General features: G+C 37.1%; 1 protein-coding gene across 1 annotated transcript; it reads right to left on the reverse strand.

Annotated features, from left to right (window-relative positions):
* Nucleotides 1-4,114: 4,114 nt before the first annotated feature.
* LOC104602251 (Transketolase) lies at nt 4,115-8,059 on the reverse strand. The gene is made up of 7 exons (XM_010265864.3): nt 7,270-8,059; nt 6,636-6,726; nt 6,427-6,532; nt 6,036-6,318; nt 5,797-5,945; nt 5,557-5,710; nt 4,115-5,434 (listed from the first exon to the last, which is right to left on the reverse strand). The coding sequence occupies exons 1-7, from the start codon at nt 7,765-7,767 to the stop codon at nt 4,472-4,474; spliced, it is 2,244 nt and encodes a 747-aa protein (XP_010264166.1). The 5' UTR covers nt 7,768-8,059; the 3' UTR covers nt 4,115-4,471.
* Nucleotides 8,060-12,973: the final 4,914 nt, after the last annotated feature.

The following is a 12,973-nucleotide window of genomic DNA, read 5'->3' on the forward strand; positions in this document are numbered from 1 at the left end:
GTTTAGCGTTTTCTTTGGGGGTAGATATGGTGATGGGCCCACGGTTTCACCACGGAAACCACATGGGCTTTTCTATGGTCCATATGCGAGCCGGAGCCGTGGAGGGCTGCTGCGCTCAGCGGCTTGGGCCGGGAAGACCCATTTACCTACTACTCTTTTATTCAAATCTTAGACTTTCCACCCACAATAATTCAACCACCCCCCCCCCCCTTTCTCTCTCTCTTCATTATGGGCCAAAGTTCCTACCTCACTATTTTCTTTGTCTTTGGTTGGTGGAGGATGCGGACAAGATTGGGGAAACTCAGAAACTGGTTGGCCATAAGATAAGATCAGAGTTCCAGCATGGTTGGCGCTAATCCAGGCTGCTCATCTATCCATTAAAAGGGAATCCTCCGGATATGCCACTACTAAATTCCTTTATTCTTATCCTTGGTCAGTCAACCCATAATTTATGTTAATAAAGAAAAGATTTGTTAGGCCAAAGACACAACCTTATTGATTTTGTGAACACAACTATCTGATTTGGAAACCTAAACTAACATACTGTGTCAATTAAAGATTGAACCACATCCCCAACAATGAATCTAAAAATAGGAATCTGGTGTTAACACACTAAACCTGTAGATAGCGGAATACTACACCAAAAAATAGGGTAATGGGATACATACAGTGCTTGCATTTTCATGGGTTCAAATCCATGCCTGTTCAAAGCAAAGTGAGGAAAGTGCCAAATCAGCCCTTGGGATTTTGTATACGAATCCATTTTCTAGTTACATACTTACATGTTATGTTATTAGTAGGGCCGAAGTAGTAAAAAGTGATTTAAGCGCTTATAATATGACAATGGATTTATGCATTAAATTGAACAGAATGACAAAGTGATGAAGAAAACTTGGTGGTAAAATGAAGATATTCAAAATATAATTAAGGTAAAATGAACATGCTATAAAAATTGACAAAAGATTAAAGATGAACTACATTATAAATTAGGCACTAAAGACTCAAAGAATGGAGTTTTTATACTGAAAAATATTAGAGAAAGAAAAAACAGAGATATAAATCAAGTTAGATGCATTGAAGATGGAAAATATTCTGTTTCTTCTTTTTTTTTTTTTCTCCATGGACTACACAACAAGGGGTAGCCCTTCCCCCAACCCTAGCAACAAGTGGAATTTCATCCCAAGTTGGCACCTTGCATATTTTGAAAATGTATTAACATGTAGAGGGTATCAATGGATGAAGGATCAATAAGTTTAATAGTACTAACATGCCTTTGTAAAGTTAAAATTACCAAAACGAAGGAGGCACTAAACAAGATGAATAAGGAAAAGATATTAGGACCTAATGGTATTTTAATAGAAGTGTGAAAAGGTGTGGAAGAGAGAGGTTTATTATGGGCAATTAAACTATTTAATAAGATAATGAAAACAAAAGAAATGACAATGAATGAATAGAGAAAAAGCATTATGGTGCCTATATTTAAAAATAAATAAAAATATATACAATGTTGTAATACTTATTTAAAAATTAAACTCATGAGCCACACCATAAAACTTAGGTAGAGAATAATTGACAAAAGATCAAGGCATGAAACAAATATTTTGAAAAGATACTTTGCATCTATGCCAAGGAGATTAGCCATGAAAGCCATTTGTCTATTAGAATGATTGATAGAAAAATTCAAAGAAGAAGAGAAATTTGTGTATTGTTTCAATTGATCTAGAGAAGGCATTAGATAGAATCCATAAAGAGGTAATGTGGGTTTTAGAAAAAATGAGTCCCAAATAGGTAATATGGTTTTCATTAATCTAGAGAAAGCATATAATAAAGTCCTTAGAGAGGTAATATGGTGGGTTTTAGAAAAGAAAGGAGTCCTGCATAGGTACATACACCCTCTAATTAAGGATATATATGAGGGTGCAAAAACTAATGTTAGAATACTTTTAGGAGAGAAATCAAATTTTTTAGTTGCAATGGGTCTTCATCAAAGTTTAGTATTTTTGGTAGTTTTGGTCTATAACCAAGATCAAAATCAGAATCATCTATTCCCAACACTTGTTTGGTTTAGTTGGCAATCAGAATTAGATTTCAATTGTTGTTGTTTGGTTCAACTAGAAGTCATAATCAAAATGAGCCAATTTTTTTTTTTTTGACCAATGATTAAAGTATCAGTATTGGGTATCATATCGAACCACTCAGATATGGATACACTTTGAAAATCCATGGATACAAATAAAAGAATAATATGGAGACGCTTGGATACACTAGGAAATGCATATAAATTCTACAAATATATTAATAACACTATATTTAAAGTCAAAATAGCCACAATTAATGTATAAATACATAGAAATTGTATATTCTAATGGTATATGTGAAGAAATATATTGCAATTAATATAGCGAGATACATAGAAATCATACAATTTTATTGATAATGTATCAATCAAGAGTGCTAGAACATATTATATTTCTTTTTACAAATTAATACATGCACACAGTTATTATTATATTATTTTCTATTGAAGTTCAATGCACAAAACATGCAACTATTATATCCATTATTTCCTATTTTACTATTTTTAATTTCTAACATTAACAAAAGAAGTCAATTAAAAATTAATTCTCAAATGTTTGGTAAATAATATTTTTATAATTTTAACTTAAAATATATTAAATATATTAAAATTTCTAAGATACATGTCATATGAAAATTGATAACTTTTAATTACTAAAATAATTATTCCATTAATAATATTTTTATTTAAATAAATTTTATGAAATAAAAAAAAAAATTTTTGATGTGAAAGTGGATTAGCATATTTGGCAAATTCAATTTATATTATATTCTCAAATATGTTGTAAATAATATTTTTATTTTTGTAAATAATAAATATGTTGCTATTTAATGCATATTAAAATATTAATTAATAATTTATGAAAATGTTAACTGGAGGAGTCTGATCTACATTAGAGGCCATAACTGGAGGAGTCTTACTATTGTCCAATCTACAGTTCTAGCAGCTCCAATGGTTTAGGAGAAGAGAACGAGGAGACAAAGAGGTTTTAGGGATAGTATTTTAGGAACAAAGGTCAAAGGGTATCTTTAGGAATGGAGGTGGAAAGGATATTTTAGGAATTTTTTATAAAATATATTAATCATGTGATATCACATCTAATGGAAAGTCAATAGATGCTAACAGTAAGAGTAGCGTTAGACAATAGTCAAACAATAAGGGTATACTTAGTCAATTAGCTAAACCATAAAGGTAGTTTAAGAAATTTGCCCTAAAATTAAAGTAGGATGGACAAAATGGAAGGATGCATCTGGACTTTGATAGGCAAATACCACTTCAAAAACTTCAGTCAATATTTCAGCAATTTTAGAGAGAGAGAGATGTGAGAGAGAAGAATATGCTGAAATCATCTAATGAGATTCCAATTACCAAAAATAAATTGGGTCCCATTGAACATGCTAAAACCAAACCCTTCAATACACTAAAATTGAAAACAGAGGACATGGGACAGGGAGGTAAGTGGCGATAATACATCTGTGACTCCTGTAACACTAACCTTCCTCCCTCTTTAAGTTTGAAGAGTGGTGGATAATGTAGCTAAGAGCCTAGCACCCCGAGCTTCCACCAACCACACTATTTAAAGGATTAAAATTTTTCTTCCCTCACCACCTGAGACTGAGAAGCGCCCTTCTTTTTTCTCTTTCTTTCTTTCTTTTTTTTTTTTTTTTTTAGTGGTAAAGAAGGCTTCCACGCCATTCATAGAAAGGTATGAAAAACCGCCTTATCCTTTCATGAAAGATGACTTGCCTTGCGAACCCAGTTATTATTTGACAATCTTAGCCTTAGTGCATGGCTTCAATCCAATTCAGCCCCACAAACATTCATCCATCCATTCACAGGTCAAAGCCGTTTCTTCAAATAGCAATTTCTTTCTTGAATGGACTAAAACGAAGAAAAGAAAAACTCTTTCCAATTCAAGAAGATAATTGATTTCAAAGGTTTTCAAACGAATGCATGCCCGTGCAAACACAAGGTGTCGTTCCATATTGTTAGAAAATAAAACTCTCTTAATTTTCCCCACAAAGAAGATCAATCATATAAAAGGAAGGATTTCTTTTTAAGGAAAAAATGTAATTCAGAATAATTAGAAGCTCCATACGCAATAACCTTGAAAAATTACAAAACTCAAGTAGATTCAGAGAGATGGTGTTACACATAGCATGAAAATTCATCTTCGTCCTGATTCAGTTTGGAGACAACTTCTTCAAAGAAGAACATGTGAGGCAAGGGAAAAAGTTTCTTTTCTTTTTTCTTTTCTTATTATTATCATCCAAGAAGCCATTTACTGGCTCAATCTCCAAAAGTAGCCTCTTCTCTACTGTATTTTTCAAACTTGGGGAAAGAAGACCCAAAACTAAAATGCCAAAGAAGCTGAAGATGATGGAACACCAAATACTAGCCTAACATTGATTTAGCTGCAGCAATAACAGCCTCTGCTGTTATACCAAATTCCTTGTATATTTTTCCTGCTGGTGCACTTGCACCAAACCGATCAATACCAATTGCCTTTCCCTTGCTTCCAACAATCTTCTCCCACCCAAACGTTGTTCCTGCCTCAATACTAACCCTGGCAGAAACAGCTGCTGGGAGGACACTTTCCTTGTATGCATCAGACTGCTCATCAAACAACTCCCAGGAAACAAAAGAAACTACCCTCACAGCCTTTCCTTCCTTGCGGAGTTCATCAGCAGCCTTAGCAGAAATCTCCAATTCAGAACCAGTACCAATCAAGATGACATCTGGCTTGTTGCCTGAAGAATTATCTGATATAATATAACCTCCCTTTTCAACTCCTTCAATGGATGTCCCTGGAAGCTGGGGAAGCTTTTGCCGGGAGAGAGCTAGAATCGAGGGTCTCTTTTTGTTGAGGACTGCAACCTTGTATGCACCAGCAGTCTCATTCCCATCAGCTGGGCGAAGCATCAAAATGTTGGGCATGGCCCTGAAGCTTGCCAAATGCTCAATAGGCTGATGGGTTGGCCCATCCTCTCCAAGACCAATTGAATCATGGGTCATCACATAGATAACTCCTGCTTCAGACAAAGCTGAGATCCTAATTGCAGCTCTCATGTAATCTGTGAACACAAAGAAGGTTGCACAATAAGGAATGAGGCCAGGGCTGTGCAGAGCAATCCCATTGCAGATAGCACCCATTCCATGCTCCCTCACACCAAATCGGACATTTCGTTCCTCAGGTGTGTCCTTTTGGAAGTCCCCATACATCTTCAGCAAGGTCATGTTGGAGGAAGCAAGATCTGCACTGCCACCAAGAAGCCCAGGCAGAACCTTTGCAAGTGCATTAAGGCATTGTTGAGATAGATTTCTGGTGGCATCAGCAGGGCTCTCTGGAGTGTAAGTCTGGAAAAGAAGCAAACAATCATAAGAATTATCTACTGCATTAATTTAACTAATACATAGGTTCGTATGAGATGAGTAAAAGGTACTTGAATAGTAAGCAAAAACACATAAATACCACATACCGGAAGAGCCTTATCCCAACCAGCAGGCAGTTCGCCAGAAATGAGTGACTTCAGCTCTGCAGCTTCCTCCTTGTATTTCTTTTCATACTCTGCAAATTTGGCATTCCATTCAGCTTCAAGAGCAGCACCTTCAGGGACATGACGGCTCCAATGCCTGAAAAACAGAAGCAATCAAACACATTAAACATTACACGTTAGGCAACTTTAGGGAGAGAGAGAATTGCATCTTAATTTTCTTACTTCTTGACATCCTCAGGCACGTGGAAAGGCTCATATGGCCACCCAAGGTTCTTCCTCGTGGCATCAACTTCTTTGGCACCCAATGCACTTCCGTGAACACTGTATGAATTTGCCTTGTTTGGAGATCCATAACCAATAGTAGTGGTCACCTGCAAGAGACAGCATTATCAAAAATGGGGTGCCCAGAGCAAAATGAAATATGAGTAAATGAGTAATGTGGTAGAAATTAGAAATGTAACCTTGATCAAGGTCGGTTTGTCTTTGACAGCCTTTGCTTCCTTGATGGCAGCACGGATTTCATCATAACCAGTGTTACCATTCTTCACCCAAATGACATGCCACCCTAGACCTTCGAAACGGGTGTCAACGCTCTCAGTGAATGCAATATCTGTGTCACCATCAATGGAGATGTGGTTGTCATCATAGAAGGCAATCAGCTTTCCAAGTCCCCAATGTCCAGCAAGGGAACAGGCTTCATTTGCAATACCCTCCATTTGGCAACCATCCCCTAGTATAACATATCTAAGAAAGTACCAACATCAACAAACCAAACAAGGAACACCCTTTAGTTCTGTATGTCCAGGAACATAACATAACAAAAAAAAAAAGTGAAAGTGAGGATGCCCTTACGTGTAATGGTCAACAATATCACAGTCAGGCTTGTTGAAGCGGGCAGCCAAGTGCTTCTCTGCGAGGGCCAAGCCAACTGCATTGGCAATACCCTGACCGAGAGGACCTACAAAAAATACACAAGGAAATATAAAAGGGTCCACAGGCTTTTGATCTATTTCTCCAAGTAGAGCAATTTACTAATTTAGTGTTCAAGAATAGAGGCCAACCAGTGGTGACTTCGACACCAGGAGTCTCAAAGTTCTCGGGATGACCAGGAGTTTGGCTCCCCCACTGACGGAAACTCTTCAAGTCTTCTTCCTAGTAGATGAATAAAAAAGTCCCAATAAGTTTAGATAAATAATCTCATAGGAAGAAGAGTCCACAATCAAGATTTAAATGAGAAACAAAAGCAAAAATTTTACGAGAATAACTAAAAGATGATATATAATGTAAAATCAAAGTCATCTGAGCAAACAAACAGCTCATCTACGTCTCTAATCTTTTCGCAAACAAATTATACGCCAGAGTAGGATTGTAGGAATCAGAAAGCACAGGGGATTCTGTTAGTGATCAATATAAGTAATTTTTCTTTTCTCCCATTTTCTTGCTGTGGGTTAGCTAAAATGTCCTTGTTTACCTTCCGGAAAGGCGGAAACCCAGATCCAGTGTCGACAAAAGTAGGTAAGTTCGCTTAGTTTAGAGGAAAAGGTGAAAAACAAATTTCGAAGGCAGATCTGATAGAGCCCATACAAGAAATGCAGGAAGGTGTTTGTAAAATTCCCCAAACAAATAAAGTCAACAGCAGAACAGAATCAAAACAGACCAAGAGCAGCACATAATTAAAACAGAATCGGCATGCACCTTAACACTGTCATATCCAGCAAGGTGAAGCAAAGCGTACTGAAGCATGCAGCCATGTCCAGCAGACAGCACAAAGCGGTCACGGTTGAACCACTTCGGATTCTTGGGGTTGTACTCCATCACCTCATCATACAAAATATGACCCATGGGAGCACACCCCATGGGCAAACCAGGGTGACCAGAATTCGCCTTCTCTACAGCATCGATCGCGAGGAACCGAATTGTATTAATGGAGTTCTCCACCAAGGTGGTGTCGGTCTTGTCAAGAGTCTCCACGGCGGCTGCACGGACCGCGGATCGAGAATTGACACGCTTGCGAGAACCAACGACGAGAGAAGATGGAGAAGAAGAGGACTTGATACCTCGGCCGGCGAGGGTGCTGAGGCTGAAACCAGGGAGGGAAAGACGATCAGAGTGGGTGGTGGTGGTGGAGCCATGGTGGGCTCTGGTGCGACCCACGAGAGACTGAGAGACAGTGAGTGATGAGGAAGCAGCCATTGTTCTGGGCAGCTGGATGAAGCACTAGTCCAGCTGATGAGCAAATAGAGGGAAAGGTTTGGAGAAGAACAGAACTCTATCTGTTCTCTGTCCTCCCGTTGGTTGGAGCTGACAACGAGAAAGCGAGAGAGGTGGGAGTCTGGGTATAAAGAGAAAATCAACAAAAGTTAAATCTTTTCCGGTAAGCACGAGGCGAAGTCGCGATCTGACCGTTAGATCTGGAGAAAGCAATCCCGTCCGTTAAGTATGGGTGAGAAATGCTCGCCTTCCATTTTATTATTTTTTTAATTTTCTCCTTGTTTTGTTCGCTGTTGGTTTTTGAATAAAAGATGAGCAAAACGGATCGGATCGGACTTGAACAAATGGGTCGAGCATCGACCATCCAATGATATCTAGATCTAGCGGCTATCTTAGATGGATCCTTGTCGTCCTGGGTCCCTGCACCGAGCTTGGACGTCAGAGATCATTCAATCACTTCATAGACTCCGCCTACCAAATAAAGAAGGCTGCCTCTTGGTCTTGGCCCTCTTTTAGAAAAAATGCTTAGAGAATCACGGTCCGACCGAAAACTCGGACCAGCTCTCACTCGATCTCAATTAATTTCAATCCCGATAAATGTGAATATTGAATATGTATATGTATATACATCTGTATTTAAACAAAAATCCAAAACCTGCATAAGAGAAATAGAGAAATGCTCCACCTCCACGGATCAAATGGCCTCACGTCCATGCCACCATCATTCCTCCTTTAGTTCATTTATTCTCTCTCGTCGTATACGTATAAATGTATAATAATAATAAAACAAATTAAAAAATATTGTTTGATCGATTAAATTTAAAATAGTTAGAACCTTTAGCCACATCTACTGAGCTAAAACAGGAAGGGGAAGCCCAAGGTATGCTACAGAGGTACAGAGATTATTATAAAGGGAGGGAGTTAGGTCGGTAGGAGGAAGTGACGCAAGGGTTTGGTTTGGTGAGTCGTTGGGGGGTTGGGAAAGCGTGGTCATATCTTTGGTGCTTGAAAGCAAAAAATGAGGCCCAATGTGGTAGGTAGAAGCCAAAATGGCTGATAATAGACCATCAGCCTTTAAGGCTTTGCCCCCATTAATTTTTTATTAATTTATCTTAAATTATAGACACCAATATCATGACCATGAGCTTAAAAAAAATTATTATCATTTGCTTACCAAAAAAATAACATATGGGTGGGCTACATAAATCTTATCTTACGTTTTATTTATGCCATATTCATTATTAAATTTTATGTGCTTAAATTATTTTTTATTATTAGGGTAAATTACAAAGACCCCCGCATTGCATTACGAGATCAATGACAAGCACCCGTATATTTTTATTTGCAACAAAGACCTCTTAAACTTTTACATTGTGACAAATACCCCCTCGGTCATCAAGTCAAATGATAGAAAGTATTAAATAATTAAAATGCCCTATTAAACTTTTTCTATTTTCTTTTTCTTGCCATTTCTTAAAACCTAACTGACCCAAATGGAGATATGCTGCTTTAACAAAGTGACCGGGAAAACAACATACTCTGATTTTCTGGCTTCATGTTGTTGATCTCTTCTCTCTCCTTTTGTAAATGAATCTTCCCCATTGGAGATGACAATAAACAGTACAAAGTATCGAAAACAAAGTAAGATAATTTCATAAATTAAAGAAAATGATAAAATAAATTAGAAAATGATAGTTTGGGCATTTGGAAAACCTTAAACGATCGGATGATAATCTTTTTTTCGAAGTTAACTGACAAAGCACTAGCGAAGCAAGGGGGTCTTTGTCTAACTGTTAAAGTTCAGGAAGTCTTTATCGCAAATTAAAGTACAGGAATCTTTGTCATTATCCCCATAATATAGGGGGTCTTTGTAATTTACCCTTATTATTATTAAGTGGTTTTTTGTGCTTGATTTTTATACCCTACAACAACTTATAATGGATCAATTCCTTCTAATAGGTATAGTATTATTGTATATGGTCTTCTATGCACATGAAACAACCTTAATCTACCCACGCCCTTTATCCAAATTTAGAACAAGTAGTGTAAAACAAATTCTAGGGCTGTCAACAGACTCTAGAAGTCTAAAATCCAATCCGGCATCCAATTCAATAATCGGATTGAATGTGGATTCAACTCCACCCAATTCCACTAAAATCCAAATGCGATTATAGTATAATATATATTGAGTTCAATATATCATATTTATATAATTATATAAATATATATAATAAATTAGATTTTAATGTAATATATGTTAAAAAGTAAAAAATTAGACTTTCTTGTTTGTATGTTCTCCCATATTGATTTTGCTTAAACAAAGAATGTTTTGGTAGAATTCCTCACATTTCTCTTTTTCTCTTATTTTCTATCAAACCAAGAGCGGTCTGAATGGGTGCAGGCGTGCAGCATCCAATTGTGCCACCCTTAGATTATCGGAACGAATTTACTTTATAAGTTTTGATCGGAAGAAATGGATGCAGTATCGACTTGTGTTAACGACTTAATGTCATTACAAGCCTAAATATATGTTTTAAAATATTCTCTTTATTTCCTTTAGGGATAATTTGTTAAAACACTCCTATAGTTTTATGAATTTACTAAAACCTTCCCTATTGTTTGCATTTTACTAAAACACTCCCTATAGTTTGACCCTAATGTCCATTTTGATTAAATTTAATCAAAAGAAAATAAAAATGAAAATACCATTTTCGTTCCTAATAATACATGAGCAACCACTATTTGGTCAATTTTTTTTTCTATATGAAGAAGTGTTAGGGGTAGGGATGGCAATGAGCCGAGCTTTTCATGAGCTGCTCGAGCTCGGCTCGGTTTCAACCGAACTCAAGCTCAAGCCTACTAGACCTCAGCTCATGAGGCTCGCAAGCCGGTTTGAATATATATATATAATTTTTATTTTTATAAAATATTTTTTCTCAAAATCGAACTCGAGTCAAGCTGAGCTCAAACCTGATACTATTCGGCTCGGCTCAGCTCGAATACACCTCTAGTTAGGGGTAAATTTTGGAACAAACAATCACGGCCCATGCACTTGAACATTTTATATTCAATTTCGATGATCATGTTACTATTTTTAGATGACAAAATAAATATTTCTTAGTAAAAAAATTGATTAAATTAATAAATTACAAACTATAAGGGGTATTTTAGACTTAAATAAATTTATAAAATTATATAGAAAATGTTTTAGTAAATGAATTTTTTTATTTTCCCCTTCTTATACTCCATCTTTAGATAATAAAAAGAAGAAACCAGTGGAGCTGCAAAATACAAAGCTTAAAGACAAAATGAGAATTTAAAAAAAAAAAAATACAAGGTAGAAATAAACTGCCATTGAGAAATGTCACCGTGACACCCTCCACTCCAATTCCATGAAAAACGGACTAAACAGTGATGATCAAATCAATCAAAATCCATATATGTCCTCTCATGAGAAACATATTCGAATATACCATGGGTCTAACATCAATATTCTCTACCGTTGACCAACCCCCTCAACCAGCACGCATGTGTAATGTGCTTGGCCTCATACGTGTTAGACGACCCAATGCATCAACTGTTCAATTGGCCCACAGGCCCAGTAACCGTATTTTTTTTTTAATTTCTTTTGAAGGGCTACATAACGGGGATAGCCCATCCCCCAAGTGCCTGCTGGGCCGTGCCTCCCTCCCCTGGGATATTTTGGGGGTCGGCCCACGGTCAAGCCTGTGCGGGTCCGTGTCGGGTTACGGGTCAGGCTGGTTCGTAGGCCGAGCCTTGGGCCAGGTTGTGCTGTGGACTGGGCCAAAGTTATTTATTTAAAAAATTAAAAAAAAACTTAAAATTTTAATTTTATATGAATTTTAATGTATACAATTGCTTATATATATCATAATTAAATAAGTTAGTATAATAAAATTGAAAAGAATGTTATATTTTATTGATATATTATACTATATATTATTATATAATTATAGTTTATATAATATATTATATTATATTATATATATTGTATATATATGGGTCGTGCCAAGCCGTGCCGGCACCACCCATCAGCCCATACAATCATGCTGGGCCATAGGCGATACGACCCGATTTACACCTCTACCCATAACCCCCCAACCCAGATGCAGGCAGAATTCGATCCCAAATATCCGTTGCAACCAGCAACCTTACCAACATACTAATTAACACCTTGCATCAATCTCAAATCTCCGCTACAACCAGCAGAGACCTTATAACCTGTTTAGCACCTTGTATTATTTAAGTGAATGCCTAAAAATTGGCTTAGATCTATTGAGTGTCTAGGTGATCCATCCTAATACTATTGGGATTCAACAGGAATTCGTAGGAGGTCATCCATCCTAATACTATGTACTATCAGCTACTCATACTTAACTGAGAGTTTTGATGGATCCAATGCATTAATACCTACATGATTGCACCGGGCCCAATAACCGTTTAACCATCGGAGAAAGCACCTAAAAATGATCCATTGAACCATGAGAAAGATGCAAATAAATCGGCTAGCAAGTGAAAGACTTAGCTCCACATTTTATAATTGATGATACACATGATTTAGAACAGGTTGAATTGCACAGACTCACCCATAAGTGAATACTGAATTTCCTCTTACAAAAGGCTTAGGCCCTGTTTGGCAATATTCTGCGAGAGTGTTTTTCTCGTTTCCAATGTTCTTGCGGAACAGAAACATGTTTGGCAAAAAAAAAGCAAGAAATAAACTATTCCTGAGTGAGAACAACACCCAAAAAACATGTTCTTCAGGAGTGACAGATTGACACTCAAACACTGTTTTCAAAACCGGACCAAACGGTCGGACCGGAAAAACCGGGAACCGGTCACCTGATCAGTTCTGTTTTCCTCCAAAATCGCTTTTCCCCCAAAACCGTTGATTTTGATCAGCAAACCACTGAACCAGCCGTTCAAACCATTCAAACGGTTTTGACTGTTTTCCAATTTTTTAATTTTTTTAAAATTTTTTTTGTCAAAACGGGCCGGCTGTTCGGGTCGAACGGTCGGACCATTCGAACTGGTAACCAGACCCCTGACCGGTTCGGTTTTAAAAACCATGCTCTCAAAGAACATGTTCTTTAGGGGACACAAGGTTCCCACAATGTCCCCCGTTATTTATGAACACATGCGCTTCCCACATGAGAGAAGGGGCAAA

This window comes from Nelumbo nucifera, chromosome 1 (assembly GCF_055504915.1).
Source record: "Nelumbo nucifera cultivar China Antique chromosome 1, China Antique-T2T, whole genome shotgun sequence".
NCBI lineage: Eukaryota > Viridiplantae > Streptophyta > Magnoliopsida > Proteales > Nelumbonaceae > Nelumbo > Nelumbo nucifera.

What these genes read in the sequence shown, in the direction of transcription:
- LOC104602251 (XM_010265864.3), bottom strand. Translation starts at nt 7,767, where the DNA reads ATGGCTGCTTCCTCATCACTCACTGTCTCTCAGTCTCTCGTGGGTCGC. An exon ending in TGGTGTCGAAGTCACCACTG is followed by an intron (nt 6,533 to 6,635) that starts GTTGGCCTCTAT and finishes TATTTTTTGTAG; the next exon opens with GTCCTCTCGGTCAGGGTATT. An exon ending in GTGCCTGAGGATGTCAAGAA is followed by an intron (nt 5,711 to 5,796) that starts GTAAGAAAATTA and finishes TCTGTTTTTCAG; the next exon opens with GCATTGGAGCCGTCATGTCC.